The 15,454-nt window shown below is 57.8% G+C and overlaps 2 protein-coding genes across 2 annotated transcripts; one reads left to right on the forward strand and one right to left on the reverse strand.

Moving 5' to 3' along the window:
- Positions 1–3,179: 3,179 nt before the first annotated feature.
- On the reverse strand, positions 3,180–5,008 carry SLS55_010003 (uncharacterized protein; the record flags this gene model as incomplete). The annotated part of the gene is made up of 2 exons (XM_066781395.1): positions 3,180–4,862; positions 5,003–5,008. 2 exons carry the CDS (start codon positions 5,006–5,008, stop codon positions 3,180–3,182), a joined length of 1,689 nt encoding a protein of 562 aa, XP_066628397.1.
- An 8,385-nt stretch (positions 5,009–13,393) lies between these two features.
- Positions 13,394–15,106, forward strand: SLS55_010004 (uncharacterized protein; the record flags this gene model as incomplete). Its single annotated transcript, XM_066781396.1, has 1 exon — positions 13,394–15,106. The coding sequence occupies one exon, from the start codon at positions 13,394–13,396 to the stop codon at positions 15,104–15,106; it is 1,713 nt and encodes a 570-aa protein (XP_066628398.1).
- Positions 15,107–15,454: the final 348 nt, after the last annotated feature.

The raw sequence follows: 15,454 nt of genomic DNA on the forward strand, positions 1-15,454 counted from the left end.
CGACCCATGCAGCGTCCCACCCGGCATCTCGATCGCACCAGATCGCCCTCGTGGGAGGGTCGAAAAGAGAGGCCGTTTGAAGATCTGCATGAAGACCCTTCGATTCGGCAACAGGCTGGATGACTCGCGCACACACACTCACACACACACATGTCCGTCCCAGCCATCATCGAGCTGCTGGGCGGGCGGATCTGCCGCGTCTGCCGACGACCGGGAAATGAGGGGGGTTCTCCCAGACGGGCAATAATGACGCGCACGCGACTGCAACCCATCTGTAGGTGATTGTTTCCCACGCGCCGCGCTTGCACATGTCGAATCGTCTCGACCCAGGCCAGACCGCCGGGGATCTCTCTCTTTTCTGCGGCCGCCGGACAAAGACGACCGTGTATTATTGCCCCGGCCTGGCCCCCAACACCCAACGCCCGGGATCCGGCCAAGTTCGTTTGGCCCCTTTGCTTCTGATCCCCTCAAATCACGAGGTGACACACACGCCACGACGGGATGATGACAGCCGGGCCTCTCTCATGTCAGAAGATGGTCGGGCGAGTGTGTACCTATGGCGCGCCGGCTCTACCTTCGTCGGGGCTGTTGGCTGACGACCCCATGGCTTGTCTCCCGTCCATCCGTCCGTCCGTCCGTGCGGCCGCTGCCATGGTACGTGGAGTGCGTGCGTATGTGCGTGCGTGCTTGCGTGCTGCAAAGCAACTGGTGGATCAGACCCTGGGGGCGATGGGAGCTGCGAACCTGCGATCGATCTGCAGCGTTTCGCCTCCACCACTCGCTTCGCCTCGGATGGTCGCTGGGCGGCGGCGGCGGAATCCTCTAGCGCCATATGAATGGTCACGTCGTCTTTCGAACGTGTGCTTCCTCGGACTTTTCCTCCTTGCCGTTGGAACGACAGCTCATTCCGTCGTGGACAGGACGCTGTCGGCGCTGATCTTTGGGCATATCCGGCACTTTGTGCAATTGCCTTGCAGGAAGGAGGCAACAAAGCGGGCTTGTTGTACCAGGTCGACTTTGGCCAGCCCGTGCTATCTTTAGCCCTAGCCGCGCTGTGCTGTCTGCGCTTCTCGACGGTGTGAAGATGCGCAGTGGGGAGGGGGCGGAGGCAAGATACAGACGCAGTGTTCGTTGGCACCCGTTTCAGCTTGCACCGGGCCGTATTGAGAGAATCAGCATTGGGCAGCATCATCGTACAACAAAACCTCAGGCCATACGTACATACATGGAGCAACGTGTCTGGGGAACAAAAGCGGGCGGGCGAGAGTCGAGAACTCGGCGGAAACAATCAGCAAAGACCCACATCTGAAATAGTCGGCCTCGAGCACGGATCCAAAACGCAGAGTGGGTGAAGGCGAACAACAGCATTTGGGGCGGCGGACGGCTAAACGGGCCGCTGGCGGTGGCACGGCAGATGAAGGGGACATGCTCCAGGGGGCGCCGCCCAGGAAAAACGCGTCTCGTCGTCGTCGCAGGCTGTGTGACACGGCAGCAGCTAAACTTTGTCTGGGCCCCGTCGACGCCAACAGACGGCAAATGGCGAAAGGAGAATAAGCGTGTGATCATGCTGCAAGATGCGGGTGCATTACAGATTCGGTGGTTCGTGGATCTTTCGGCGGGACCATCATGCGCCGTTTCCCTTTTTCTTTCCCTTGCCCTCCTGCCCTCTTTTTTGTTTTTCCGTGCTTGCTTTTTCGTGCCTGTTGCAAGAAGCGATGACTTAAGCAGGCCAATGGCGACTGGCTAGCCTCGTCTCGGGGGCCTCTCCACTGAAAAAGCACGTCCGGCGTGCTGTGCCATAACAGCTTTTGCCGTCGTCACCAATATGCTCTCCACCTGTCGTTGCGAGCGCTGCAGGGCCCGGGACCCGGTTTTGCCGATCTGGAAGCAGAAGCCAGAGAGCAGCTGATGATCCTCGCCAACCCTGCCCGCGGCGATTACCCACTCCCCCTGCCGCTGCCCTGCCGCAAGCACCCTTGGCACTCACGGACGGTGATGAGCATGGCATCCGACATGGGAACGGCTGCTCCATGCTGTCGTCGTCTAAAAACCCAGAGCCAAATCACTCCACCTTGCCTGTTCCCGCCACTTTGTGCAAAGCTTGTGCAAGCATGAGACCCACTTGACCAGCGCAAACGAGCGTTCCACGTCAGTGACTTCACCACCTGCCTGGGACTATGCAGGAGAAGAAGTGAAGAGCTGTGCTGGGCCCGACTGGGAAAGGTGAGCTGTTGATTGTTTGAATAATATACACCGTGCCAGTGGCTACTTGCACGTCACAGAGAACAAGTAACCGAAAACGGAAACAGGGCTGCAGCCCCAGCACACACCGTGCCGCTTCCTGCACGTGACCCGGTCCACTTTCGGTTCGCGTCGTATCAGCGAGACGAGCCCAGAGCGGCAACGTCGGGGGCTAAGCGCGGGGAAGGGGGCCAAGAGGGGGAACGGAGGACCGACGAAGAGTAACTAGACGGGGGCATCGAGCTCATCACCCGCGGGGCGGTGCAGGCCAACCGATCTCGTCGGCTCCATCACACACCTCAACTCTCTGCCGTCTCTCTACCATTCCCTCTCCACCCCTCGCCTCTGCCTATACCCACCGCCTTCCATGGCAATAACGAAACAGGCGTGGCCGCGTCACTAGGGCGCACTCCAGGGGAGGAAGAGAGGGGCGGCCAACGACATCCGCACGATCCGGGAGGAGCAGTCGACGCATCCACCTTGCTGCGGCGTCTGTTATGAGACCTGTCACATATGTACGATTTCCTTGTCGGGGGGGCCGGCTGGACTGCGGACGATGGGGCCAGACAGCCAGACAGGCAGCCCCAACGCAACCAACTCTTCATGCACGGCCACAAGCGCGTCCTTTCTCGTTCCCGTCCTGATCGCGGCACATCAGCTCATCAGCGAGGCAAATCCTCCTTCTCCTGTTCGCCCCGCCCTGCCCTGCCCTGCGCCGCACACACCACCACACACACACCACGCACACACCCACACTTCGCTCCCGGTCGCGGGGCCCGAGGGGCAGGGCATAAGCGTTTGCCTGCCCTGCCCTGCCCGCCCTTCCTCTCTCTCCCCGTCGTCCGATCATCCTCGCAACGGGGGGGGGGGGGGGCGGCACGGCGGCGGCACGGCGGCGGCGTGGCTCCATCGTCTCCGTGCTGTGCGTCGTCTCCCGATCACCGATGACAACGCCAAGCGGCTTCTCCCTCCTCCTCCCCCTCCACCTCCTCCCTCTCCTCCCCCTCTGCACCGCCGCCGCCAAGTCCCCGCACCGGCCACTCCAAGCACGCCCGCCAGACATCCGCCTCCGCCGCCCTGGCCTCCGCTCCACCCACAGTTCGTCCCCTCCCCGCTCCCGCCCCCCCTCCACCGCCTTCCCCCACTCGCTGTGTTGTTTTTGATTTCGATCCCCCCAACACCTCCCCCACCACCGCCCGCACCACGCGCACCCCCCACCGGCTTACCCACCACAGCCCGCGGAACCCGGCGAGGCAGCGCGCCCAGTGCGCCAGGACGACCAATGCCAGCGGGTCGCGCCGGGCGAGCGCCGTGTGCATGAAAGCGGCGGGCAGGTGCGCGGGCCAGCGCAGCGCGATGGTGTGCAGGCGGGGGCGCGCGGCCAGCCGGCGGAAGAGGGTGCGGAGGGCGGTGAGGGGGGGGAGGAATGTTGATAGGGGATCGGTGTTGTTGTTGGCTGGTGCGGGTGGGGGTGGGGGTGGTTGGGGGATCAGGGAGATGGGGGAGGGGGTTGGGGTTGGGGTGGAGGTGTGGTACAGGAGGGTGGGGTTGAGCATGGCGAGGAAGGTTGGGGAGGAGGACTGGGAGGAGGAGGAGGGGGGAAAGGTTGTGGTGGTGGTCGCGGCGCGCAGCAGCACGGCGTCGACGACGCGGTCGAGCGACGCTTCGGCCTCGGGCGCGGGCAGGCCGTCGCCGAGCTCCTCGCCGGCGCGCATGCGTTCGAGGACGTAGGAGCCGATGTCGCTGTTGGAGGAGGAGGAGGAGGAAGGAGCAGGGTAGCGGCCTCGGTTTTCTCGTTCGCTCTCGTCTCTGTCCTTTTTGTCCATTTCCCACGCGCGGTCGTACACGGCGAAGGTCCCGAGGAAGAGCTGGAGCACCTGCCGCGCCTGGTCGATCACATCCTCGCCCGGCGCGGGCGGGAAGGAGAACGACGAGGCGAGGATGATGGACGAGCATGTCAACACCGCGTCCGTGAGGCTGGCGTTCTGGCCGCCGCCACCGCCGCCGCCATCATTCCTACTATTACGAACTCCCATCCCCTCATTTGTCCCCTTCTGTGCGGCGTGCTGCAGGCTCGCCACGGCGGGCGCGAAGGCGGCCAGCGCGCGGCTCTGGTACGCGGACGCGATGGCGACCAGATGGTCGCTCTGCTGGCGCGCCACCGCATCGCCGGCCGAAGGGGTATTCTTGTTGATGGAGCGCCGGTACAGCACGGAGCGGTGCAACGAGGCGAAGGCAAGCACGGCGTAGTAGAGGAAGTCGTGGGACGGGGCGAAGGCGCGGATGGCCTTCTCCCAGCGCCACATCTGCTCCGAGGCATGGTGCGCCGGGTCGATGACCTTCACGACGTGCACGTAATGGTGGAAGACGGCGCCGCCCTCCTCGAGCAGGGCGGCATCGAAGGGCGAGAGGATGGCGCCGGTGCTGCTGCCGGGCGCGTATATTCTGTTTGCGCGGCATATGAGGGGCTGTTGCTGCGACGACGTGAGGATTGGGGTTGTTGCGGCATGGTGCGGCTGTCTACGGGGCGTCTGCTGGTGCGGGTCGAATGGGTTGTACTCGGACAGCAGGTGTGTGTAGGTGCATTTGCGGCCTTTGGACTTGCAGCGCAGACAGCGTGGCTGCGTCTCGTCGCACTGTTGGCGCGCAAACAATAAACAAAAGTTAGCAGTCAGGAAACGGAGCACGGCAGCGGTCCAATTGTCTCGGCGCTCAGACCAGGCGTTCGCGGGAGCGGACAGTGGCACGAAATGGGACGGACGGACATTACCTTGACTCTCTTCTCCTTGCACTCGCGGCAGCCGTGGTGCGAGTTCCGATGCGGGCGCCGACTATACATTTTAGGAAAACGCTTCGATGGCAGTTATCTCTCGGTGGTGGCCTGGCCCATGACGCAACTGGCTGCTTCTTGCTGCGCCCCGCTGGTAGGCTGGCGTCCGCGCAGAGCTATGCTGCTTGCGAGCTGCCGCGCGCGCCTGTGCCGCAGATGCCGCAGATGCCGCCGCCGGATCGGGATGCTCCGAGTTGTGCAGCCTTGGCTTCGAGGTTGGGCCAGAAGTGCGTCTCGTGCAGGCGGCGAGTCTCGACTTTGAGCTGGAGATGGACTGTGTGCTGGGGACCCGAGGCGGGCATGCACGCGCGCCGCGATATGACTCTGGCTCCCGGCCTGACGTTCGTTTTCGATTGTCGGGGAAGGACGGAGGATCGGGTGCGGGTGTCGAGCCGGGAGTGGCAACCCCCTCCGATCCTGCGCTTGTCTTGTTCGAGAATGGTTGCACAACCGGCCCGTCATACCTTGGGGGCCGAAACCCTAACCACCGCTGTTGCTATTATTGTTGACCACAACACTGAAGCCTTACTCCATCCGGCAGTTCGTCAGGCCTTCCAATACTCGCGTGCTTCCAAGTGGCGACTGCTACCCGAGTAGACGACGCGGCTTGCATTGTGTACGGTACCTTACAATGGCCGGCAGAAGACATATCCGGAGATGATGCCGACACGATAGTATCTCGGGATTTCAAGGGAAGTCGTGGCCGGCAAGATAACCATGCAAGTTTGCGGAAAGGCTCCCTCGCACTGGATCTTAGCTACTGCTAACTGACCTGACAACATTTTCGGCTTGCTAAACAAGATGGCTGTCTCTGGTTCTATTAGTTCTGATATACATCCGACCGATTTTGCATTATATGTTCTGCTGCTAGTCCCGTCCACTATCCTTTTGAAAGGAAGTAGTCTTTTGATAGTCACTCGTATCCGGACTTTGGTCGTCCTCCGTGATCTCGAAATGGGGTTTCCCTTGGCCATGTTGATTTTCCACCTACACTTGATAATCTTGAATGACAGGGAATACCCCGTCATCGTTGTCCACGCCGGAGAAGTTGCGACGGATTTTCCCACTAGTCGCGTATTGGAGGCCCGGTAACAGGAGGATGAGAATCGGCACATTCTAAACATCTTGCCGCTATTTTGCACACCCGTTGTACTGGAAAACCCCAGATAAACGGGATCGACTGGCCAGTCCACCTTTTCCCAATCTAATGCGGCAACCTCCCGTATTTTGTAATGGATAACTTTTGTGCCACAAACATTGGTGGTCATGTACGGAATCTTCCAATTCTCAGCCGCCCTCATTCTGAACTCCAATGTAAATCATCACGCCCAATCACCTTGAGGAGGAAACCCTGAAGATGCCCCTAAGTTGACCAGATAGGAATCGAATTCGTCAACGTTCGGCCATTCCTCACTGCCCAGTAACTGAGATTCGGGTCCATTATCGTGCATGTGCGCGACCTCGTCAACCCATTGCTCCTGGGGGGCCGTATGCTGATCATTCGGCTGTTGTTGCACGACAGCGTTGGCGCTACTTTGTTCTCTTTGAATTGTTTCGTTCGACGCGTCTTCGCCCTGCAATGCCCCCGAGGTCTGATTTTCCTGGAACTCGGAGAACACCCGATCATGACACGTGCGCATCACAGACGCGAAGATTTCTGACAAGTGTAATCGCCCTTGGCGTTCGAGTTCCTCCCGGACAAGCTGTGGCAGACGCCGATCGCGGAAGCTGTTGTACTTCTGAAGATACCATGTTGATTTTTCATCATAGTCTATCAAAAATAGAGAACGACTGATCAGTCGGTTGTGCACATTAAACCGCAATCGGGGGAGGGGCTCACATGGATCCGGTGTTTCACAGTCCTCGGGGAGGTCGAAGACAACTCGATACACCTTTCTCCACTGTTCTTTCGGTGCGACACCTCTCAAATCTCTTTTTGATTTCAACTTACTCTCCTTCTCGTGGTTGATCGATTCTTTCTCAGGTCTGCCCTCGTTTGTGACAAGTATGCAGCGATCTTCGCTCGCCAAGTGAGTTTGTAGGATATCCGGATTCTTGAACTCCCCGCGACATCTTGGACATTCGTTGCGTGGGCCATGAACCCTGTAGATGTGTTCTCTGTGGGCCGCGAATCAGCCTACTTCACTCCAACAATATCGTTCCTCCCACGCTTTTTAAACTCACTTGACGCGGTTGACGGTCTTGAAGCCGGGAGGTTTGGAACAGCTGACTTCGTCCCTTCGTCTTACAGGATCCCTTTTGTAATATGGGCAACTGAATCTCTTCTCGTTCGAAGTGGTCTCACTGTCGTCCGGAGAGACAGACCTCCTGCGCTTCCCTCCACCCCCGTCATTGTTTTTTTGAGAGCCTGATCCGGTAGACTTCCGTTTTCTATTCCCACCTGTATTCGAAGACTCGGCAGCGGACCGTGGTGTATTCAAACGGCTTGGGCCATTCGATGATTGGCTTGGGCCATTTGTTGATTGGCTCGTTCCTTCACCCGCATCGATAGCCTCGTCTTGATTACCGTCGGTTGTTGAACTGTCATCTGTGCTGTATTCACTTTCGTCGTCTTCCGAAGAGCCCCAGACATCTCTCTCAGCGCTTGCCTCAAACTCTTCCATGACTTTGTCAACGACTTTGGCGGTTGTGGAAACTAAAAACGACTCAGCGGGATCAGATGGTGTTTGAAATGACCCACTACTTTCGGACACGTCGGAAAGGGCATCGAGCGTTTCGATCGTCTGGCTACCAAGCGTTGTAGACGTTGACTTCGTCTCCATGTTCGGATCAGACTCATCCGGCCCACCTTCAGTTGATGCCGAGACACTGCAGGTGTTCGGTAGAGAATGAATTGACTCGGGTAGAAAGAAGTACCCGAACCTGTTCGGACTGAACCTGTCCCGAAAGTCATCGAATATCCGTTTCAAGGTCGCCGCCACGGCTGGCTGGCCGCCAAGCTGGAGCAGAATGTATGCTTCGTGCATTTCCATGACCCTGAAGTTCTGCTGCTTTCTGAGGAACTCTCGGTCGCAAAGGCCTGTGGCATATTAGGATTTCAAGCTCTTCCGACGATACCACCATTCGTTCCTTCTTGAATTCTACCTACATGGGTGGGGAATGCTTCCTCGATGTTTGGTGAAGATCTGCATCCAGATGTGCTGAAACTTCTCCAGCTCGGTCTCCCCCAAAAGTTCAGACTGTAGTTGTATGTTGTGGTCATACTCGATGTGTTCTCTGTGCTCGATATAAGAAAGCATCGGCAACCTTAACGAGTCTTGACGACATACCTTAATGCCTGCACGTTCTCAAAACTCTTCAGTCTGCAGGGTGAATGTTCTGGAACCAGATGAGGGTTCTTGAGGAAGTAGGGACATAACATTGGTCGTTGCCTTGGTGCATCACGTGTTGGACGTGTGGCGCCATTTTCGGAAGAGCCGTGATGCAGCAGTAGTTCTTCTCGCTGTCTGTTGTGGACCGGGGACGTTGGTGGCTCAGAGTCCGAGGGCGGCGAGGGCGGGAAAACAACGCGGTTGGGGAGGGCCAAGAGGCCCTGGGCGCTTGGTAGCATGGTTGTGCTCAAAGAAAGCTGTGGCTAGCGCTGGACTCGTCGCATCGCGTCAGCCGAGTGGGCTGATGGCGGGGTCTTAATAATGAGGGTTAGCGCAGATAGCCGAGCAGGTGAGAATATCTGCGGGGCTGTGTCTTCGCAATGCATTATTTATGCGCAAGTGCGAACAAACATGTTGCGAAGGAAAACCGGCCAACCATCGTCCGTGACACGGCGCCAACCGACACGTTCTCGAACATGATTTGTCCGCAGCCTCGCCCCAGACAATGTATATAGACAGCACACCTGCAACCACTGCAAGGCAGACACAGACCCCGGTCAATCAACTTTCACGCTTATCTTACACGCGCCCCAGTGGTCGCCTACTAAAGCACGAGAGCAGCGCAGCGCAAGGCTCCCAATTATCAACCTTTTCCCATAGGTATTCAGCCTCTTTTACTGGGCATCAACATGACCACTTACGCTTTTCCAGAGGTGGTGCAAACGAGAGTCAATATCATCTCAACATGCCAAGATATTTCTACTGTTGCCAGTGCGGCTACGGCCCGACAGATGCAGAAATATACGGAGTGTGTATAACCTGCGGTGCAGCAGCGTGTTCCAACTGCACGTGGGAGTATGATTCCATCGGTCTTCCTCCCGTGTTCTCTGGCATGAGACCACCACATCAGACCGAACATATGCACCATCCTCCATCGAAGTAAGTTGTCGACAATGACAGCCTCCTCGACTCGCAATTGATCAGAGTCGTAGTTTGGGCGTGTTACACCATCTGTCACAAGTTTCTGAGCCGCCTTTTGTTCCAAGTTCGCTCCGCACAGCCAGGAGTTGGGAACGAAAAGATATATTGCCGTGGTATCTTCACAGCTGGAATTGGCCATGGTGGAGGTAATATAGCAAAACTCGCCTACGATCCTTAAGGGTGCGTCCTCGATGATTGCGCTTATGTCTTCTTGGATCCATCGCAATACAACCCGCTATTTGCACCAATTTGAAGTCCAGTACTACCAAAATTCTTCACTTTTCGCCCGCAGACACTCAACAAATGGGCAGGTATAAAGTCCATTTCCTATTGAATGACAACTGCTTGGACTCGTTTCAACCAACCGAAATACTGATTGGAAGTAGTTTAAATTAAAATACCAATAGTACTACCATTTCAATCCTTCACGACATTAGTTCCATAGCTTTCTTTCTCGTTTGACGCGTGTCACAAAACACCAGTATCGAAACGCAAGTTTCAGTTCCTTTCTTTCCGTCTCCTACCCACAGAAGACAGACGGAGAGATACATGACTCTGATGAGTGCGAAGGATGATCGATTAGGTGGTGCCGCAGGTGGTGGTATATATCACCGCCTGCCAGCAAACTAAGCTAAGCCTAATCGAGCGAATGAACCCAAACAACCCGCCTGTGGCCTCATATATGAGGCAGGCCTGCTGGGCTGCCGTTCAGACTCTAGTCTTTCAAGTGTTCTGGAAAGAATACGGGTGCTGAGGTGTGGGGGCAAAAATGCGGAATATTTAGCGCAACTTCCAAGTCAACGCTAACTCAAGCGGATACTAATCAGGTCGTCATGGCCTCGCTTCTTCCATGCAGTCAGCATCCTACCATGTGGTGGCGCTGGTCTTGGCCCCTGCCTGAATTACGCCTCAGCCTTGCGTCCATATTAAGTACCGTCAGGTGTGTTTATTTTCGGAACCTTCGCGCAGGCGGCAGTGGTGATAGTACTTAACAACAACAGAATCTACCAAGCACCCAGGCCCACGCGTGAACTCGACATTGGCTCACGCGAACGAAACCCCAACACTGTCAGCGTTCAATAGCGTTGGATACTACAGTCGGATCTTCCTGCGCCAACAACGTCACCCACATCCAATGCGCACCCCGTTCTGTGCCCCGATACTCTTGCGCTTCACTCCAGCGGAGGTTAATGGCGAGCGACGATATCCAAGCACCATGGAGGCCGAGAACGGACAAGTATCCAATCGACATACTCCCGCTCATTGAGCTGCCACCAAAAACCATGTCGCTGTGTTCAGACTGCAGAAACAATGCTTCTTTGAGAAAGCTTCAAACCCTGGATATCAGAACTACTCTCAATTTTCGAGTCAGGAAAGATCCAGATTGTGCTTGTTGCAAGCTCATCCAGCGGCTGATATCAACATCAGCTGCGGAAGGGAAAAATCCTTGGGTTTCCTTTGGTCTTAAGAACGGGAATGAGCAACACACTTATGCCAATTATGCTTTACTTTCGGCGTCGCAGAAAGCGGACAGTTCTGCCTTCGTCGATATTACTATCTGGCCCTGGAGTACGTCGAGAGTCCGCTACGAATTACCTCCCGAAATGTCGGCATTGGATGGACCGCTCGAAGCCGACCTTGGCAATCTAAGGAGAATGATGGTGTATTGTTCGAAGAATCACGGAGGCTCTTGCGGTGCATCGAGCGCACCCCAAGGACAAGATTTAAAGCTGATAAGTTGTACAACTCGAAAGATCGAGGCGTACACGGGTCGGCAGAAATACGCAGCGCTGAGCTATGTCTGGGGTCACGCAGGATGTGATGACGGGGTGGACCATGGAGATTCCGATAAGTCAGGAAGGACGCCACAAACCTTTGAACAGACCATCGAAGACGCGCTTCTGGTTACGTTGAAAATGGGACTGGACTATCTCTGGGTCGACAGGTACTGCATTGACCAAGACGACCCGGGAAAGCACGTCCAGATCAGACAAATGGACCTGATCTATCAGCACTCAGAGCTCACAATCGTGGCGGCCGCTGGTGATGGTCCAAGCTACGGGCTTCCAGGAATCAGCCGGCGGCGAAGAAAGAAGCCGTGCTACATCATCAGCGACGTCTTGCTGCTAAGGTTTCTCGATTCTGTTGATATCGGCGAGGTTAACAGCCTTACCACAAGCTCAAGATGGTGTTCCAGAGCGTGGACATTCCAAGAGGCTCTATTCTCCCGCAGGGCCTTGATATTCACTGATGGCGGGGCATCGTTTTGTTGTGCAAAGACTCAACTTTATCGTGGATTGGAGACACGAGTGTTCCGGTTTTTTCGACAGGAAAACCTTGATCCAACCGGAGTTGACCAGGCCTTTCACGTCAACTCAATTACAGGCGCGATAGGCAACAACCTTTGGGATATCGCCGCTCATATTTCCGAATATTCTCGACGCGAATTGACTTACGACTCTGACGCCTTGAATGGATTCGCTGGGGTTTTGAGAGCGTACGAAAGCATGAAGCCACCTTTGCATCATCTCTGGGGAGTGCCTGTTTTCCCCTCTTTCGCCCTGGAAGGACAACAGCTCGTAAAAACAGACAGATTGACGTCGGACGGATTCGTGCGAGGATTGAGCTGGTCCCTGACGAAAGCGAGCTCCCGCCGCCCAGGCTTTCCAAGCTGGTCGTGGGCGGGTTGGAGGGGTGGTGTGACATGTCCCTTGGATTGGTCATGCGATGATCGCTGGTCAGACTCGGAGCCGGTTCATGTCGCGTTGGAATTCGATGATGGTAGAGTTCTTCAGTGGAGCGAGGTGGAGAAACGGTCGTATTTCAAGGACGTCAGTTACGAAGAGGTTCCATCGGTACTCCATCTGGAAGCGTGGACGATGGACGTCAAACTCTGTGAGACAGTGCTGAAAGAGGACTCATGGTTGGGACTCAAAGGAACAAGAAGGCTATGCGCAGAGTACTTTGGCAGAAACGGTTGCAGGTATCTCTCTTGTTTGCAGGTTGAAGATGAGCGATGGGAGAGTACAAACGGCACGGCGTTTGTGAAGAGCCAGAGTTTCATGAGTATCATCCTGGGATCTCTCAGTTGGGTCGAAACCAACATGATAGCGATCATAGTGGTAGAGAGAAAAGGGTTGGTAGAGCGATACGCAAGTTTCCACGTTGGGGAGGGCAGGGACGGTCAGCCAACAACATTGCGGGACAGGCGGAGGAATTTGGAAGAGCTAATGCTTGTACGGCGTTCGATTCGGTTGGGATAGATTCTGATATGGCTTGGGCTGGTCCTCAAAATCTGATGTTTGCATGTCAACTTGGAAGTGGAAGTGTCAAGAAAGAACGAGGGAAGGAGCGAGATTACATGGCCCGTGCGTTGATCAGTCAGCCAATCTCCTGGCCCGTGTCGCGCCAACTTCGCGACCGCGTCGCTCCACTCCACTCCACACATCCATCAACATCATCATCCTTTCGCATCGCCTTCCCGTCTCCTTGCACGTCTGCCCTTCCGGCCGTGCGTACGCTGCCTCTGGTACTTGCGCACGGTTGCTGTACCGCGGTCCCCGGCCGCTCCGTCACTGGTACATCCCCTCGTCCGTTTCGTTTCTTCACGCCATCTCGTCCCGGTCACAAGCGGAGGAAACAGCAGACTCGGCAGTCCACAGGCCCGTACAGGCCGTGCTCGCCCGCCAGACCCTTCCCTCAGACACCCGATGCTCGCAAGCAGGCCATCTTCCAGCCACGCGCTGGGGTCTGTGGCACCGACACACGGTCGCCACTGCGTCTCCGGTATCTGCGAGAAGCGGCCTCGCTGGATTGCGAGCGTGGATTGTGTGCGAGCGCTGCCGAGTCAGGGCTGCTCTGCCATGGCCAAAAGCCCGGGTGGGAGGGAATCGCGAGCTTCAACGCGCGCGGGTTCACATTTCCATGCTGATTCTCTGCATGCTTCCATAGATGAGAATTGCATTCATATCATCATCACGCCCTCTTGTCCTCCAGTGACTCTGTAGCCATGGCCCCTTCCTCTTCCAATGACGGCGCCTTCACCCTCGCCAACACCAGCGCAGTGCTGCAATGGCGCTGTCCCCAAACCTCCTCCACCCGCCATCTCGGCGCCAAAACCCACTCCACCACCACCCCTTCCACCCGCCTGACGGCAGACATCCGTCTGGACCCTACCGCCCGCACCTTCGACCTCTCGCTCCGCCTGCCCGTCGACCTCACCGCCTTCGCCCGCCCCACGCTCATCCACATCCCCATCCCCGCCCACCAGATCGCCTCGCTGAGCGCGACCCACCTCCCCACCCGCACCGCTCCACCCGCCGTCCACAACACCTTCGTCCAACGCCGCGCCCAGCGGCCCTCCGCCGCTGCCAAGAACCGTCGCGACGGGGACGCGGATGAGGACGACGATGACGGCGACGACGACAACGACGACGAACCAACAATCACCCGTCTCGCACTCACCCTCTCCTCCCCCCTCTCCCCCATCGGCCCCTCCCCCCACGCCTGCGGCGGCAGCCCGCCCACCCCGCGCGACCGCCGCGCCCGCGCCGCGCTGGCCGCGCTGCATTCACTACTACTATGCAACAACAACAACGATCCACCACCCAACGCAGCAGCCACCAGCGACGAAGCCGAAACGGCGACGACCACCGACGACGACGAGGACAACGCGGACGACAGCCCACCCTCCCCCACCAACGCCAACGCCCTAACCCTCTACCTCCCCACCAACCGCCCCTTCACCTCCTCCTCCCTCGCCCTCCCCCTCCACCACCTCCCCACCGCCATAACCGAACAATGGCCATCGCGGCAGCCGCAGCCGCGGCACGACCTGCGCCGCATGTACGGCGGCCGCGGCGGCGCGGTGTTGGGGCTGGATGTGCTGTGCGCGGCGATTGGCGGTGGTGGTGGTGGACCTCTTCCTCCTCCTCTTCCTCCTTCTGTCTCTGCGCGCAACAATGATGATGGTGATGGCGGTGATGGGGAGGGCGAGGGCGAAGGCAGGGCCGAGAGTCCGCCGAGCTATGATGAGATTGGGCCGGGGCCGAGTCCGCCGCCGTTTGCTGCGAGTGGCAAGAGGAAGGGGAGGAGTGGGTCGGGGTCTTCGGAGGCGGAGGCGGCGGGGAAGCAGCAGCAGCGGCAGCGGCTCGGGGAGAAGAAGAGGGCGAGGATGGGGGAGAAGGGAGGGGTGGTGGGGTGGGGGTGGTTGCAGGGGGAGTTGGGGGCGTTGAGGGCGGAGGTGGAGGGGTTGAGGGGGGCGGGGGACAGCAGCGGTGGGACGCTGGAGGCGCTGGGGCGGAAGGTGGAGGCGCTGGGGGCGCGGGTGGCGGGGGCGGAGGAGAGGGCGGAAAGGGAAAGGGCCGAGATGAGGAGCGAGGTCGAGGCGAGGTTGGAGGGGCAGAGGCGCGCGTTCGAGGAGCGCTTGGAGGCGCAGGGGAAGCTCTTCCAGGCGACACTCGACGCGGTGGAGGCGCGGTGGAGCGAGCGGTACGAGGCGTGGGAGGCGCACATGGAGGGCCGGATTGACGACCATTTCGACGGCGTGAGGTTCGATACCGACCGCGCGATTGAGGGCGCGGATGCGCGCTGGGACGACGAGATTCACCTGGTCAAGAATGAGCTGAGGGACTTTGTGCGGGAGGAGGTCGGGCAGGCGGAGGAGAACATCAAAGACCATCTGCGCTCTGGTGGAGCGAATGTGACGATAGAATTTGTGTGATGTAGATAGATATACCCTTGCAAACCCGGATAAAGTAATTCGATGATCGTCTCTGTCACCGGGGGAGAAAGGCGTGGGCCTGCCGATCGCGCCCCTCATGCAAGAAGTGTAGATCTGCGCTTTTCCCGCGCTTCTAGTGGTTGTCGGTAGCTTCGGATGGGCCCGGTACAGCTAAAATAGAGCATCGAATAAGCCCGACGACACGCCTCAGAGTGCCACTTTTGAGCTGCAGCTCCAGTCTTCCTGTTGGGACGCTAAAGGGCCTTCCCGAGAATAGCTGCAGTCGACAACCTTGTCGGATCATGCTTAAGTCAGAGGAAGCGTCTGGCAAAGACGGACCGGAGTTTA

This window comes from Diplodia seriata (assembly GCF_021436955.1).
Source record: "Diplodia seriata strain FDS-637 chromosome Unknown scaffold_11, whole genome shotgun sequence".
Taxonomy (NCBI): domain Eukaryota; kingdom Fungi; phylum Ascomycota; class Dothideomycetes; order Botryosphaeriales; family Botryosphaeriaceae; genus Diplodia; species Diplodia seriata.